General features: G+C 42.9%; 2 protein-coding genes across 3 annotated transcripts in view; one reads left to right on the top strand and one right to left on the bottom strand.

Annotated features, from left to right (window-relative positions):
- Positions 1 to 205: 205 nt before the first annotated feature.
- The window catches only part of LOC132396199 (integrin alpha-E-like), a 300648-nt gene continuing 286544 nt past the window's right edge, over positions 206 to 14309 (bottom strand). For both annotated transcript variants that reach the window (XM_059973778.1, XM_059973777.1), the window contains exon 31: positions 206 to 344. In XM_059973778.1, the coding sequence (XP_059829761.1) occupies positions 276 to 344 (69 nt within the window). In that variant the 3' untranslated portion in view covers positions 206 to 275. The remainder of the gene's footprint in view (positions 345 to 14309) is intronic.
- LOC132396201 (uncharacterized) overlaps positions 13652 to 14309 on the top strand; it is a 50454-nt gene continuing 49796 nt past the window's right edge. Inside the window, exon 1 of the mRNA XM_059973781.1 lies at positions 13652 to 13718. The gene's annotated coding sequence lies outside the window, so the exon portion shown is untranslated. The remainder of the gene's footprint in view (positions 13719 to 14309) is intronic.

The raw sequence follows: 14309 nt of genomic DNA, 5'->3' as shown, positions 1-14309 counted from the left end.
CAACTATCCTGCCTGGCATCCCTACTGTTAGGACTACTATGTCACTGTAGTTTCATATTAACAATTCTGTATTATGTTTACACCTTGCACAAAATCCCAGATCAGATGAAAAGTTGCTAGTGGCTTTATAAATATAACCACATTGGAAAAGTAACACATATTTTATTATTAAAAGGCAGTTCAATCAATACAAAGCACATCACATATTCAACTCAACAAATCCTTGCTCTGAATGAATCATCCTTTAAAGTGAAATGTTCCCTCATTTTCATTGTTCACTTTTCAATTTCTTCATCTATTTCTTCATCAATCTTGTCCTTGTAACTTCGTTTAAAAAAGCCACACTGTGAGGGAAAGGGAAAGAAAATGAATGCAAGGAATTAGATAACATAAGCATGGATGTGAGACAGCAATTTGAAGGGTTAAATCAAAACAAGTTTCAAACTAGGTAAGTACAAATAGCAGTCAGTGGTTGGCCATACAGTCTTCATGAGTTAGGCGGCATGAATGTGTGTTTTCAATTAATCACATTGCTCATGAGGAGCGCCTTGCAGAATTTTGGGAAAAGATAAGACAGCACCATGTGATTTTTAACTCAGAATTTCAATTTATTCAGCAAGAGTCCAATTACTTAGAACCTACCTTAGACTATAAATGCAAGATGTGCAATGGTAGCAGACCTAAACATTATTGGTGTTGTGGAAATCAGCACTGAGTGGGAAAGAATATTAACAAATTCCTAACACAGCAAGTTTCATATTGAATCAAAGCTGATCACAAGTCCAAAATTGAAATGGACAGTCTTGCTTAGGATGATCAGACCTTTGAAATACAGTATTAATATTAAATTCTAAAAGCCCAAGCATCCAGTAACAGAACACAAGGGCATAAAAGTTTGTTGAGAACAAGTGGAGACAAGGTAAGTAGGTGAGTTCATTCCTGATTTCTTATTTAACTCTAGAAAGAATAGTGGTATATCTACAGAGCCAGTGTTCTGTTCTGGGTGTCAGATGTGGGATTTCAAGGAGACTGACTCCCAGCCTCCCAAATGGCCACATCTATGCCAGGTGATTTGAGATGTAGCTCCTTAGAAACCGTGTTAGGGAACTTGATAATCTTCTGACCGTTAGGGAAAGTGAAGCAGTGATAGACAGAAGCTATAAGGAGGTAGTCACCCCAAGGCTGCAAGATACAAGGTGGGTGACTCTCAGGACAGGGAGACGAGAATGTCAGATAGTGGAGAGCAGCCCTGTAGCTGTCCCCTTCAACAATAAGTACTCTATTTTGAGTACTGTTGGGTGATGACCTACCTGGGGAAAGCAACAGCGGCTGTGCATCTGGCACTGAGTCTTGCCCTGCAGCTCAGAAGAGTAGGGAACTAAAGAGGATGGCAGCAGTAATAGGGGACTCTATAGTCAGGGGGACAGATAGGCGATTCTGTGGATGTGAAAATGAAACACGGATGGTAGTTTGCCTCCCAAGTGCCACAGTCCAAGGCATTTCTGGATGCATCCACAATATTCTGAAAAGAGAGTCTGAGCAGCCAGAAGCTGTGGTACATATTGGTACCAATGACATGGGAAGGAAAAGGGAGGTGGTTTTGAAAAAAATACACATGAAGTTAGGAAGGAAGCTGAGAAGCAGACCTCAAAGGTAGTAATCTTGGGGTTTCTGCCTGTGCCACACAACAGTGAGGATAGGAATAGAATGAGGTGGCAGATAAATGGATAGTTGAAGAATTGGAGCAGGGGGCACGGATTCAGATTTCTGGATAATCAGGACCTCTTCTGGGGGCAGGTGGGACCTTTACAAAATGATTAGGTTGCACTTGAATCCGAGGGGGCCAAGTATTCTTACAGGCAGATTTATAGATCTGTTGGGCATGGTTTAAACTAATGTTTACAGGGGGATGGGAACCAGTATAACAGAGCTGACAATGAGCCAGCAGGTTTACAAGTAGATGATGGGTGTAACATGAATGTAAGGAAGGACAAGCCAATGATTGGGTACAAATGCAGACAGTGCTAAGAGTTAAATTGTACAACAGAGGCAAAATATAAAAGGTCAAAGACTGCAGGACTGAAGGTGCTGTATTTAAATGCGTGTAGCATTCAGAATAAAGTGGACAAGTTCCTGACACATAACGTCGGTATGACATTATGGGCACCATTGAGTCATGGCTGAAAGAAAGCCATAGTTGGGAGCTTAAATTCAAAGAATGTACTTTGTATGGAAAGGACAGGCAGGAAGGCATCGGCAGTGCTGTGGCTCTGTTGGTAAAAGATGGAATTACATCTTTAGAAAGAATCCACATAGGGTCAGAGAATGTTAAATCTTTGTGGGTGGAATTAAGAAATTGCAGGGGTTTAAAAAAGCATTATGGGAATCATACAGTATATAGGCCTCCAAATAGTAGCCAAGATGTGGGGTTGAGTTTGCAAAGGGAGCTGGAATAGGCATGTAATAAGGGTAACAACACAATTATAATGGGGGCTTTCAATATGCAAAGGGATTGGGAAAATCAGGTTGGCTTTCAATATGCAAGGGGATTGGGAAAATCAGGTTGGTGTCAGATCACAAGAGAAGGAACTTACTGACTGCCTACGAGATGGCTTTTTTGAGCAGTTTGTGCTTGAGCCTACTTAGGAAAAGGCTGTCTTCGATTTGGTGTTATTTCAGATATCTCCAAATTAGACATTTTATCAACCCTTTAATACCAAACTTTCCTGAGGTACCTGATTAAAAACGTTGTGGCCTTGTTTCTTCATATGAACCCATTGGATAAAGGTTTATTCACTATTCCAGATGTGTTAGTGATTTTGAGGCAAGCCCCCTTTGACAAAATTAAAACTGCCTGGGAGCATGATTTAAATTTTCCTCTGTCTGATGTCAGTTAATTCAACTTTTTTATGTGCTCGCCACTGCCTTTTACAGTTTAAGGTTGTACACAGGGCTCATATGTCTAAAACTAAATTATCGTGGTTCTATCCTGATATTAGTCCCTGTTGCAACAAGTGTAAAGGGGGTGAGGCTTCCTTTATTCATTTGTACTGGGCTTGTCCTAGCTTGGAGAATTCTGGAGAGATGTCTTTTTAACTCTATCCCATATACTTAATTGCTACTTGGAACCTAACCCTCTGATTGCTCTTTTCGGCACCTCGGGAGAAGCTAACACACATCTGAGTCCAACTAAACATCATACATTGTCTTTTGCCTCTCTTTTGGCCAGACGTGCAGTCCTTCTTAGGTGGAGAGTTATTGTCCCACCCACTCATGCTCAATGGCTCAGAGACATTATGTCCTGCTTAGACCTTGAAAAGATTCATTATTCACTTCTTAATTTGGACATAAAGTTCCAAAAGGTGTGGGGACCTTTTCTTGAATATTTTCATAACTCCCATTTAGATTAAGGGTTCAACCCTCCTTTTTTTCTTTTGCATTTAATTCCTTGCAGCTTCTTTTGGTTAAGATTTATGTTTTTTTGGTGTGTAAACATATTATAGCTCAGGTAGTAGGCAATATACCCTTTTATAAACACAAAGTACACTGCAGATGCTGTGGTCAAATCAACATGTACAAACAAGCTGGAGGAACTCAGCAGGTCGGACTGCTTGTTTCCATGGATGTTGCCCGACCTGCTGAGTTCTTCCAGCTTGTTTGTACGTGTACCATTTTAATAAATACAGCTTTGTGGTGACAAACTTTCTAAAGTTCTGATTAACTTTTCTATATATCATAAAGTTGGCTTGGAATTGGGTAGTGGGAGGGTGGGTTGGTAACTAACTTTATATGATTCTACTATGGGTGTTTTTCCTTAAGGTTATGAACTGTACATTTGATATGTTTGTTTTGCACTGAATAAACCTCTTTTGTTACTTTTTTTTGTTGTTGCATTGTAGAAACTCATAAAAAATTAGTAAAAAAAAAGATTTGTTGTTATGTAATACCCTAATTTTATTAGGGAGCTTAACATAAAGGAACTCTTTTTTTTAACATAAAGGAACTCTTAAGAGGTAATGATCATATTATGATTGAATTCATACTGCAATTTGAGAGGGAGAACCATAAGAACCATAGAAACGGGGATTGTGCTGGAGGATTGGCGTATTGCTCATGTGGTTCCATTGTTTAAAAAGGGTTCTAGAAGTAAGCCTAGCAATTATAGACCTGTCAGTTTGACATCAGTGGTGGGTAAATTAATGGGAAGTATTCTTAGAGATAGTATTAATAATTATCTGGATAGACAGGATCTGATTAGGAGTAGCCAGCATGGATTTGTGCGTGGAAGGTCATGTTTGACAAACCTTATTGAATTTTTTGAAGAAGTTACAAGGAATGTTGACGAGGGTAAGGCAGTGGATGTAGTCTATATGGACTTCAGCAAAGCCTTTGACAAAGTTCCACATGGAAGGTTAGTTAAGAAAGTTCAGTCGTTAGGTATTAATGCTGGAGTAATAAAATGGATTCAACAGTGGCTAGATGGGAGATGCCAGAGAGTAGTGGTGGATAATTGTTTATCGGGATGGAGGCTGGTGACTAGCGGGGTACCTCAGGGATCTGTTTTGGGCTCAATGTTGTTTGTAATATACATAAATACTCTGGATGATGGGGTGGTAAATTGGATTAGTAAATATGCCGATGATACTAAGGTAGGAGGTGTTGTGGATAATGAGGTGGGTTTTCAAAGCGTGCAGGGAGATTTATGCCAGTTAGAAGAATGGGCTGAACGTTGGCAGATGGAGTTTAATGCTGAGAAGTGTGAGGTTATACATTTTGGCAGGAATAATCCAAATAGAACATACAGGGTAAATGGTAGGGCATTGAGGAATGCAGAGGAACAGAGAGATCTAGGAATAACAGTGCATAGTTCCCTGAAGGTGGAGTCTCATGTAGATAGGGTGGTGAAGAAGGCTTTTGGAACGCTGGCCTTTATAAATCAAAGCATTGAGTACAGAAGTTGGGATGTAATGTTAAAATTGTACAAGGCATTGGTAAGGCCAAATTTGGAATATTGTGTGCAGTTCTGGTCACCAAATTATAGGAAAGATATCAATAAATTAGAGAGAGTGCAGAGACGATTTACTAGGATGTTACCTGGGTTTCAGCACTTAAGTTACAGAGAAAGGTTGAACAAGTTAGGTCTCTATTCATTGGAGCGTAGAAGGTTGAGGGGGGATTTGATCGAGGTATTTAAAATTTTGAGAGGGATAGATAGAGTTGACGTGAATAGGCTGTTTCCATTGAGAGTAGGGGAGATTCAAACTAGAGGACATGATTTGAGAGTTAGGGGGCAGAAGTTTAAGGGAAACACGAGGGGGTATTTCTTTACTCAGAGAGTGATAGCTGTGTGGAATGAGCTTCCTGTAGAAGTAGTAGAGGCCAGTTCAGTTGTGTCATTTAAGGTAAAATTGGATAGGTATATGGACAGGAAAGGAGTGGAGGGTTATGGGCTGAGTGCGGGTAGGTGGGACTAGGTGAGATTAAGAGTTCAGCACGGACTAGGAGGGCCGAGATGGCCTGTTTCCATGCTGTGATTGTTATATGGTTATAAGTCACATGTATCAATATGACAAAGGAACGAAGGGACTTACAGAGGGATGAGAGAGGAGCTTGCCCAAGTGGATTGGAGGAGGATACTGGTGGGGGTGACATCAGAGCAGAGATGGTTTAAGTTTCTGGGAATAGTTCATAAGGTGCAGAATAGATTTGGCCCACAGGTAGCAGTTCTCAAATGACAGGGGACATTTTACGCTGACAAAGGAAATTATGGACTGCATAAAAGCCAAGGAAAGGGCATATATGGTAGCAAAACTGAATGGCAAGATGGATGATAAGGAAGCTTTTAAAATCAACAAAAGGCAACTAAAAGGTGATAAGAAGGGAAAAAGTGAAATACGAGGGCAGACTAGCCAATAACATAAAGCAGGATGCTAAAAGTTTTCAGTTATATCAAGAGAAAAAGGGAGGTGAAAGTTGTTATTGGTTGACTGAAAAATGATGCTAGTGAGTAATGAGGGACAAAACAATGGCAGATGTACTTAATGGCTACTTTGCATCTGCCTTCATTGTGGAACACATGAGCAGTGGGCCAGAGTTCCATAAGTATCAAGGAGAAGAAGTGACTGTCATTGCTATTACAAAGGAAAAAGAGCTAGGCAAATTGAAAGGTCTTAAGGTGGATAAGTCACCTGGACCAGGTGGACTACATCCCAGAGTGCTGAGCCTGATTGCTGAAGAGGTAATGGGTGCATTCGTCATGATCTTCCAAGAATCACTTGATTCTGGCATAGTTCCAGAGGACTGGGAGATTGCAAATGCCACTCAACTCTTTCAGAAGGGAGGAAGGCAAAAGAAAGGAAATTATAAGCCAAACAACACACACAAAATGCTGGTGGAACACAGAGGGCCAGGCAGCAACTGTAGGAGAAGCACTGTCATCGTTTCGGGCTGAGACCCTTCGTCAGGACTAACTGAAAGGAGAGATACTAAGAGATTTGAAAGTAGTGGGGGGAGGGGGAAATGTGAAATGATAGGAGAAGACCGGAGGGGGTGGGATGAAGCTAAGAGCTGGAAAGGTGATTGGCGAAAGTGATACAGAGCTAGAGAAGGGAAAGGATCATGGGATGGGAGGCCTCGGGAGAAAGAAAAGTGGGGGGAAGCACCAGAGGGAGATGGAGAACAGGCAGGGTTTTGGGCAGAGAGAGAGAGAAAAAAAACAAACAACTCAATATGTCAGGGATGGGGTAAGAAGGGTGGAGGGGCATTAACAGAAGTTAGAGAAGTCAATGTTCATGCCATCAGGTTAGAGGCTACCCAGCCGGTATATAAGGTGTTGTTCCTCCAATCTGAGTGTGGATTCATGTTGACAGTAGAGGAGGCCATGGATAGACATATCATAATGGGAATGGAACGTGGAATTAAAATGTGTGGCCACTGGAAGATCCTGCTTTCTCTGGGAGACTGAGCGTAGGTGTTCAGCGAAATGGTCTCACCAATATATAAAAGGCCACACTGGGAGCACCGGATGCAGTATACCACACCAGCCGACTCACAGGTGAAGTGTTGCCTCACCTGGAAGGACTGTCTGGGGCCCTGAATGGTGGTGAGGGAGGAAGTGTAAGGGCAGGTGTAGCACTTGTTCCGCTTACAAGGATAAGTGCCGAGAGGGAGATTGGTGGGAAGGGATGGGGAGGGGGACGAGTGAACAAGGAAGTCGTGTAGGGAGCGATCCCTGCAGAAAGCAGAAAGTGGGGGGAGGGAAAGATGTACTTGGTAGTGGGATCCCATTGGAGGTGGCGGAAGTTACGGAGAATTGTACGTTGGACCTGGAGGCTGGTGAGGTGGTAGGTGAGGACAAGGGGAACCCTATCCCGAGTGAGGTGGCAGGTGGATGGGGTGAGGGCAGATGTGCAGGAAATGGGAGTGATGCATTTGAGTGCAGAGTTGATGGTGGAAGAAGGGAAGCCCCTTTGTTTAAAAAAGGAAGACATTCCCTTCATCCTGGAATGAAAAGCCTCATCCTGAGAGCAGATGCGGCGGAGATGGAGGAATTGTGAGAAGGGGATAGCACTTTTGCAAGAGACAGGGTGGGAAGAGGAATAGTCCAGGTAGCTGTGAGAGTCTGTAGGCTTATAGTAGATATCAGTAGATAAGCCATCTCCAGAGATGGAGACAGAAAGATCAAGAAAGGGGAGGGAGGTGTCGGAAATGGACCAGGTAAACTTGAGGGCAGGGTGAAAGTTGGAGGCAAAGTTAATGATGTCAATGAGCTCAGCATGCGTGCAGGAGGCAGCACCAATGCAGTCGTCAATGTTGCAAAGGAAAAGAGGGGGACGGATACCCGTATAGAGTTGGAACATGGACTGTTCCACAAAGCCAACAAAAAGGCAGGCATAACTGGGACCCATGCGGGTGCCCATGGCTACTCCCTTGGTTTGGAGGAAGTGGGAGGAGCCAAAAAAATTATTGAGAGTAAGAACTAATTCCGCTAGACGGAGGAGAGTGGTGATAGAGGGGAATTGGTTAGGTCTGGAATCCAAAAAGAAGCGAAGAGCTTTGAGACCGTCGGGATGGGGAATGGAGGTATATAGGGACTGGACGTACATGGTGAAAATAAGGCGGTGGGGGCCAGGGAACTTAAGATCATTGAAAAAATTCAAAGTGTGAGAAGTGTTACAAACATAGGTGAGAAGAGATTGAACAAGGGGGGGATAAGACATTGTCAAGGTATGCAGAAATGGGTTCAGTGGGACAGGAGCAAGCTGAGACAATAGGTCTACCTGGACAGGCAGGTTTGTGTTACCACTGGGTAGCCTCCAACCTGATGGCATGAACATTGACTTCTCTAACTTCCGTTAATGCCCCTCCTCCCCTTCTTACCCCATCCCTGACATATTTAGTTGTTTGCCTGTTCTCCATCTCCCTCTGGTGCTTCCCCCCCCCCTTTCTTTCTCCCAAGGCCTCCTGTCCCATGATCCTTTCCCTTCTCCAGCTCTGTATCACGTTCGCCAATCACCTTTCTAGCTCTTAGCTTCATCCCATCCCCTCCGGTCTTCTCCTATCATTTTGCATTTCCCCCTCCCCCCATTACTTTCAAATCTCTTAGTATCTCTCCTTTCAGTTAGTCCTGATGAAGGGTCTCGGCCCGAAATGTCGACAGTGCTTCTCCTATAGATGCTGCCTGGCCTGCTGTGTTCCACCAGCATTTTGTGTGTGTTGTTTGAATTTCCAGCATCTGCAGATTTCCTCGTGTTTGAAATTATAGGCCAGTTAGCCTAACCACAGTAGTTGGGAAAGTGCTGGAGTCTATTATTAAGGATGAGGTTTCCAAGTTACCTGGAGACTAAGATAAAATAAGTCAAAGTCAGCATGGTTTCTGTGAAGGGAAATCTTTCCTGACAAATCTGTTCAAGTTCTTTGAGGAAGTAACAAGCAGGGTGGACAAAGGAGAGGCAGTGGGTGTCATTTATTTGGATTTCAGAAGACATTTGATAAGATGCTACACATGAGGCTGCTTAAGAAGTTAAAATCCCATGGTGGTGCAGGAAAGATACTGGTGTGGATAGAGGAATGGCTGACATGGAAGGAGACAGCAAGTGGAATAAAGGGGGCCTTTTCTGGTTGGCTGCTAGAGACTAATGGTGTTCCTCAATGATCAGTATTGGGACCACTACTTTTCACATTGTCAGTGATTTAGGTAATGAAATTGATGGCTTTGTGGCAAAATATGCAGATGATATGAAGATAAGTGGAGGGGTAGGTAGTGCTGAAGAAGCAATGTGATTGCAGCAGGATATAGACAAATTGGAAGAATGGGCAAAAAATGGCAGTTGGAATACAGTGTTGGGATATATATGATTATGCATTTCGGTAAATGCAGCAATAGTGTGGACTATTATCTAAGTGGGGAGAAAATTCAAGCATCAGAGGTGCAGAGAGACTTAGGAGTCCTCATGCAAGACTTCCAGAAGGTTAACTCACAGGTCGAGTCTTTGGTAAAGAAGGTAAATGCCCTGTTGGCATTTATTTCAAGGGGAATAGAATATAAAAGCAAGGAGATAATGCTGAGCCTTTATAAGACACTAGTCAGGATACACTTGGAGTACCTTCAGCAGTTTTGGGCCTCATATCTCAGGAACAATGTGTTGTTATTGGAGAGAGTCTAGATGGGGTTCACGAGGATAATTCCAGGAATGAAGGGATTAATATATGAGGAGTGTTTGACAGCTTTGGGCCTGTACTCACTGGAATTTAGAAGAATACAGGGGGATCTCATTGAAACCTACCAGATGTTGAAAGGAATAGATAGGATGGATGTTTCCAATGGTGGTGGCATCTAGAGCAAGAGGACACAGCTTCAAAGTTGAAAGGCAACCCTTTAGAACAGAGGTAAGGAGGAATTTTTTTAGCCAGAGATTAGTAAATCTGTGGAATGCTCTGCCACAGGCTGAAGTGGAGGCCAAGTCTGTGGGTATATTTAAGGTGGAAGTTGATAGCTTTCTGATCTGTCAGGACATCAAAGGATATGGCGAGAACATAGAACAATACAGCCCAGTACAGGCCCTTCGGCCCACAATGTTGTGCCAACCCTTAAACCCTGCCTTCCATATAAGCCTCCACCTTAAATCCCTCCATATATCTGTCAGGTAGTCTCTTAAATTTCACTAATGTATCTGCCTCCACCATTGACTCAGGCAGTGCATTCCATGCATCAGCCACTCTCTGAGTGAAAAGCCTTCCTCTAATATTCCCCTTGAACTTTCCACCCCTTACCTTAAAGATATGTCCTCTTGTACTGAGCAATGGTGCCCTGGGGAAGAGGCACTGGCTGTCCACTCTATCTATTCCTCTTAATATCTTGTATACGTCTAACATGTCTCCTCTCACCTTCCTTCTCTCCAGAGAGTAAAGCCCTAGCTCCCTTAATCTCTGATCATAATGCACACTCTCTAAACCAGGCAGCATCCTGGTAAATCTCTTCTGTACCCTTTCCAATGCTTCCACATCCTTCTTGTGAGGCAACAAGAACTGGACACAGTACTCCAAGTGGGGCCTAACTAGAGTTTTATAGAGCTGCATCATTACCACACGACTCTTAAACTCTATCCCTCAACTTATGAAAGCTAACACTCCATAAGCTTTCATAACTACCCAATTTACCTGTGAGGCAACTTTCAGGGATCTGTGGACATCTACCCTCAGATCCCGCTGCTCCTCCACACTCCCAAGTATCCTGCCATTTACTTTGTACTCTGTCTCGGAGTTCGTCCTTCCAAAGTGTACCACCTCACACTTCTCTGGGTTGAACTCCATCTGCCACTTCTCAGCCCACTTCTGCATCCTATCAATGACTCTCTGCAATCTTCGACAATCCTCAACACTATCCACAACACCACCAACCTTTGTGTCATCTGGGAACTTGCCAACCCACCCTTCTACCCCCACATCCAGGTCGTTGAAAAAAATCACGAAAAGTAGAGGTCCCAGAGCTGATTCTTGTGGGACACCACTAGTCACAACCTTCCAATCCGAATATACTCCCTCCACTATGACCCTCTGCTTTCTGCAGGCAAGCCAATTCTGAATCCACCGGGCCAAACTTCCCTGGATCCCATGCCTTCTGACTTTCTGAATAAGCCTACCGTGTGGTACCTTGTCAAATACCTTACTAAAATCCATGTAGATCACATCCACTGCACTACCCTCATCTATCTGCCTGGTTACTTCCTCAAAGAACTCTATCAGGCTTGTTAGACATGATCAGCCCTTCACAAAGCCATGCTGACTGTCCCTGATCAGACCACGATTCTCTAAATGCCCATAGATTCTATCTCTAAGAACCTTTTCCAACAGCTTTCCCACCACAGATGTAAGGCTCACTGTTCTATCCCTACTACCTTTTTTGAACAAGTGGACAACATTTGGCTCCCTCCAATCCATCTGGTACTATTCCCGTGGACAATGAGGACTTTAAGATCCTAGCCGGAGGCTCAGCAATCTCTTCACTTGCCTCGTGGAGCAGCCTGGGGAATATTCCATCATGCTCCGGGGACTTATCCATCCTAATGTATTTTAACAACACCTCTTCTCCCTTAATATCAACATGCTACATAACATCAACCTCACTCATATTGTCCTCACCATCATCAAGTTCCCTTTCATTGGTGAATACTGAAGAGAATTATTCATTGAGGACCTTGCTCAGTTCTGGTCACCTCACTATAGGAAGGATGTGGAAGCATTGGAAAGGGTACAGAGGAGATCTACCAGGGTGCTGCCTGGTTTAGAGAGTATGGATTATGATCAGAGATTAAGGGAGCAAGGGCTTTACTCTGGAGAGAAGGAGGATGAGAGAAGACATGATAGAGGTGTACAAGATATTAAGAGGAATGGATAGAGTGGACAGCCAATGCCTCTTCCCCAGGGCTCCACTGCTCAGTACAAGAGGACATGGCTTTAAGGTAAGGGGAGGGAAGTTCAAGGGGGATATTAGAGGAAGGTTTTACACTCAGAGAGTGGTTTGTGCATGGAATGCACTGCCTGAGTCAGTGGTGGAGGCAGATACATTAGTGAAGTTTAAGAGACTACTAGACAGGTATATGGAGGAATTTAAGGTGGAGGGTTATATGGGAGTCATGGTTTAAGGGTTGGCACAACATTGTGGGCCGAAGGGCCTGTACTGTGCTGTATTGTTCTATGTTCTACGTTCTATCAATAGGGACTGGAGAAATACCAGAGGAATGGTAGGTTGTAAATGTTATTCCCTTGTTCAAGAAAAGGAGTAGAGATAACCCAGGAAATTATAGACCAGTGAGTCTTACTTCAGTGGTGGGCAAGTTGTTGGAAAAGATCCTGAAAAGCAGGATTTATGAGCATTTGGAGAAACATAATCTGATTAGGGATAGTCAGCATGGCTTTATCATGCCTTACGAGCCTAAATGAATTCTGTGAGGATGTAACAAAACACATTGATGAAGGTAGAGCAGTGGATGTAGTGTATATGGATTTCAATAAAGCATTTGATAAGGTTCCCCATGCAAGGCTCATTCAGAAAGTAATGAGGCATGGGATCCAGAATTAGCTTGCCCACAGAAGGCAAAGGGTGGTTGTAGATGGTTTGTATTCTGCATGGAAGTTGGTGACCAGTGATGTTCCACAGGGATCTGTTCTGGGACCCCTCCTCTTGGTGATTTTTATAAATGACCTGGATGAGGAAGTAGAAGGGTGGGTTAGCAAGTTTGTTGATGACACAAAAGTTGGGGGTGTTGTGGATAATCTGGAAGGTTGTCAAAGGTTACAGAGGGACATCAATAGGATGCAGAACTGGGCTGAGAAGTGACAGATGGAGTTCAACTCAGATAAATGTGAAGGGGTTCATTTCAGTAGGTTAAATTTGAAGACAGGATATAATATTAATGGTAAGATCAGCTAGATCTTGGAGTTTGTGTCCATAAGACTCTCAAAGCTGCTGTGCAGGTTGACAATGTTGTTAAGAAGGTGTATGGTGTGATGACCTTCATCAACCACGGGATTGAGCTCAAGAGCCAGGAGGTAATATTAAAGTTATATAAGACCTTAGTTAGACCTCACTTGGAGTACTGTGTCCAGTTCTGGTCACTTCACTACAGGAAGGATGTGGAAACTGTAGAAAACGAGCAGAGGAAATTTACAAGGACGTTGCCTGGATTGGAGAGCACGCCTTATGAGAATAGGTTGAGTGAACTTGGCCTTTTCTCCTTGGAGTGATGGAAGATGAGGAGTGACTTGATAGAGTTGTATAAGAGGGCTATGGGTTTAGCTATGTACGTGTTCGGCACAGCATTGTGGGCCAAAGGGCCTGTGTTGTGCTGTACGTTTTCTATATTTCTACGTTTCTATGATGAGAGGCATTGATCGTGTGGATAACCAGAGGCTTTTTCCCAGGGCTGAAATCGCTAACACTGTGGGGCATTGTGTTGCCCTTAAGGCATTTGTTTAGTTTATTATATTTTCGCTTTAGTAATTTGTTTGTAATTGTTTTCTAGTTAAAGTTAAGGTTGTTTAAAGTAAATTCGTTGTCTGTGATATATTGCCGCATGCGATGATGTCACACCTGGTTTCGCTGCATCCTATGGGAAGATACCGGTTTGGAGAAACGGAAAGGAGGGGGCTTGTGTGTGCAGGATCAGCGCGAGAAAAGTTTTCTTTCTACGCACTAGAAACATCATAGAAACAACGCTGTAAGTTCATAAGATAATCGATATGTTGAAGTAAAAATGTTAACACTGTTTCTGTTAAAAGTAATGACGGTTGATAAAGTTTATGTTCTTTGTTATTTAAAGAGTTGCGGATAGCTTGTGTTGAAGTGTATTTAAAGCAGTTGATGGCGTAGGTAAATTCTGACTGTACGTTGTACTTTAATATAATTTGTTGCAGTTTTATTTTTGCAAGTATTTATGATGTAAATGTGATGCCAAGAAGGAAACAATTTGTATATTTTGTATTGTTTTATCAACAGTTTTCACCATATGTTAATGTGGAAGAGTGAACAGTAAACGGTTAATCTTACTGGGACTGCGCCTCATTGACCGGTTTATACTTGGTGTTTAGTTCAGAGTTTTTACACCTGTGCGAGAACACTACATAGTCTTAAGTAGTCTTAAGGCATAGTCTTAAGGTGCTTGGAGATAGGTACAAGGGGGATGTCAGAGGTAAGTTTTGCACACAGAGAATTGTGGGTGCTTGCCAGCATCAGTGGTAGAGATGGATATAATATATTCTTTTAAGAGATTCTTAAATAGGTACATGGAGCTTAGAAAGATAGAGGACTA

The sequence above is a fragment of the Hypanus sabinus genome, chromosome 6 (assembly GCF_030144855.1).
Source record: "Hypanus sabinus isolate sHypSab1 chromosome 6, sHypSab1.hap1, whole genome shotgun sequence".
NCBI classification, from domain to species: domain Eukaryota; kingdom Metazoa; phylum Chordata; class Chondrichthyes; order Myliobatiformes; family Dasyatidae; genus Hypanus; species Hypanus sabinus.
This window is presented reverse-complemented; position numbering and strand designations above follow the sequence as displayed.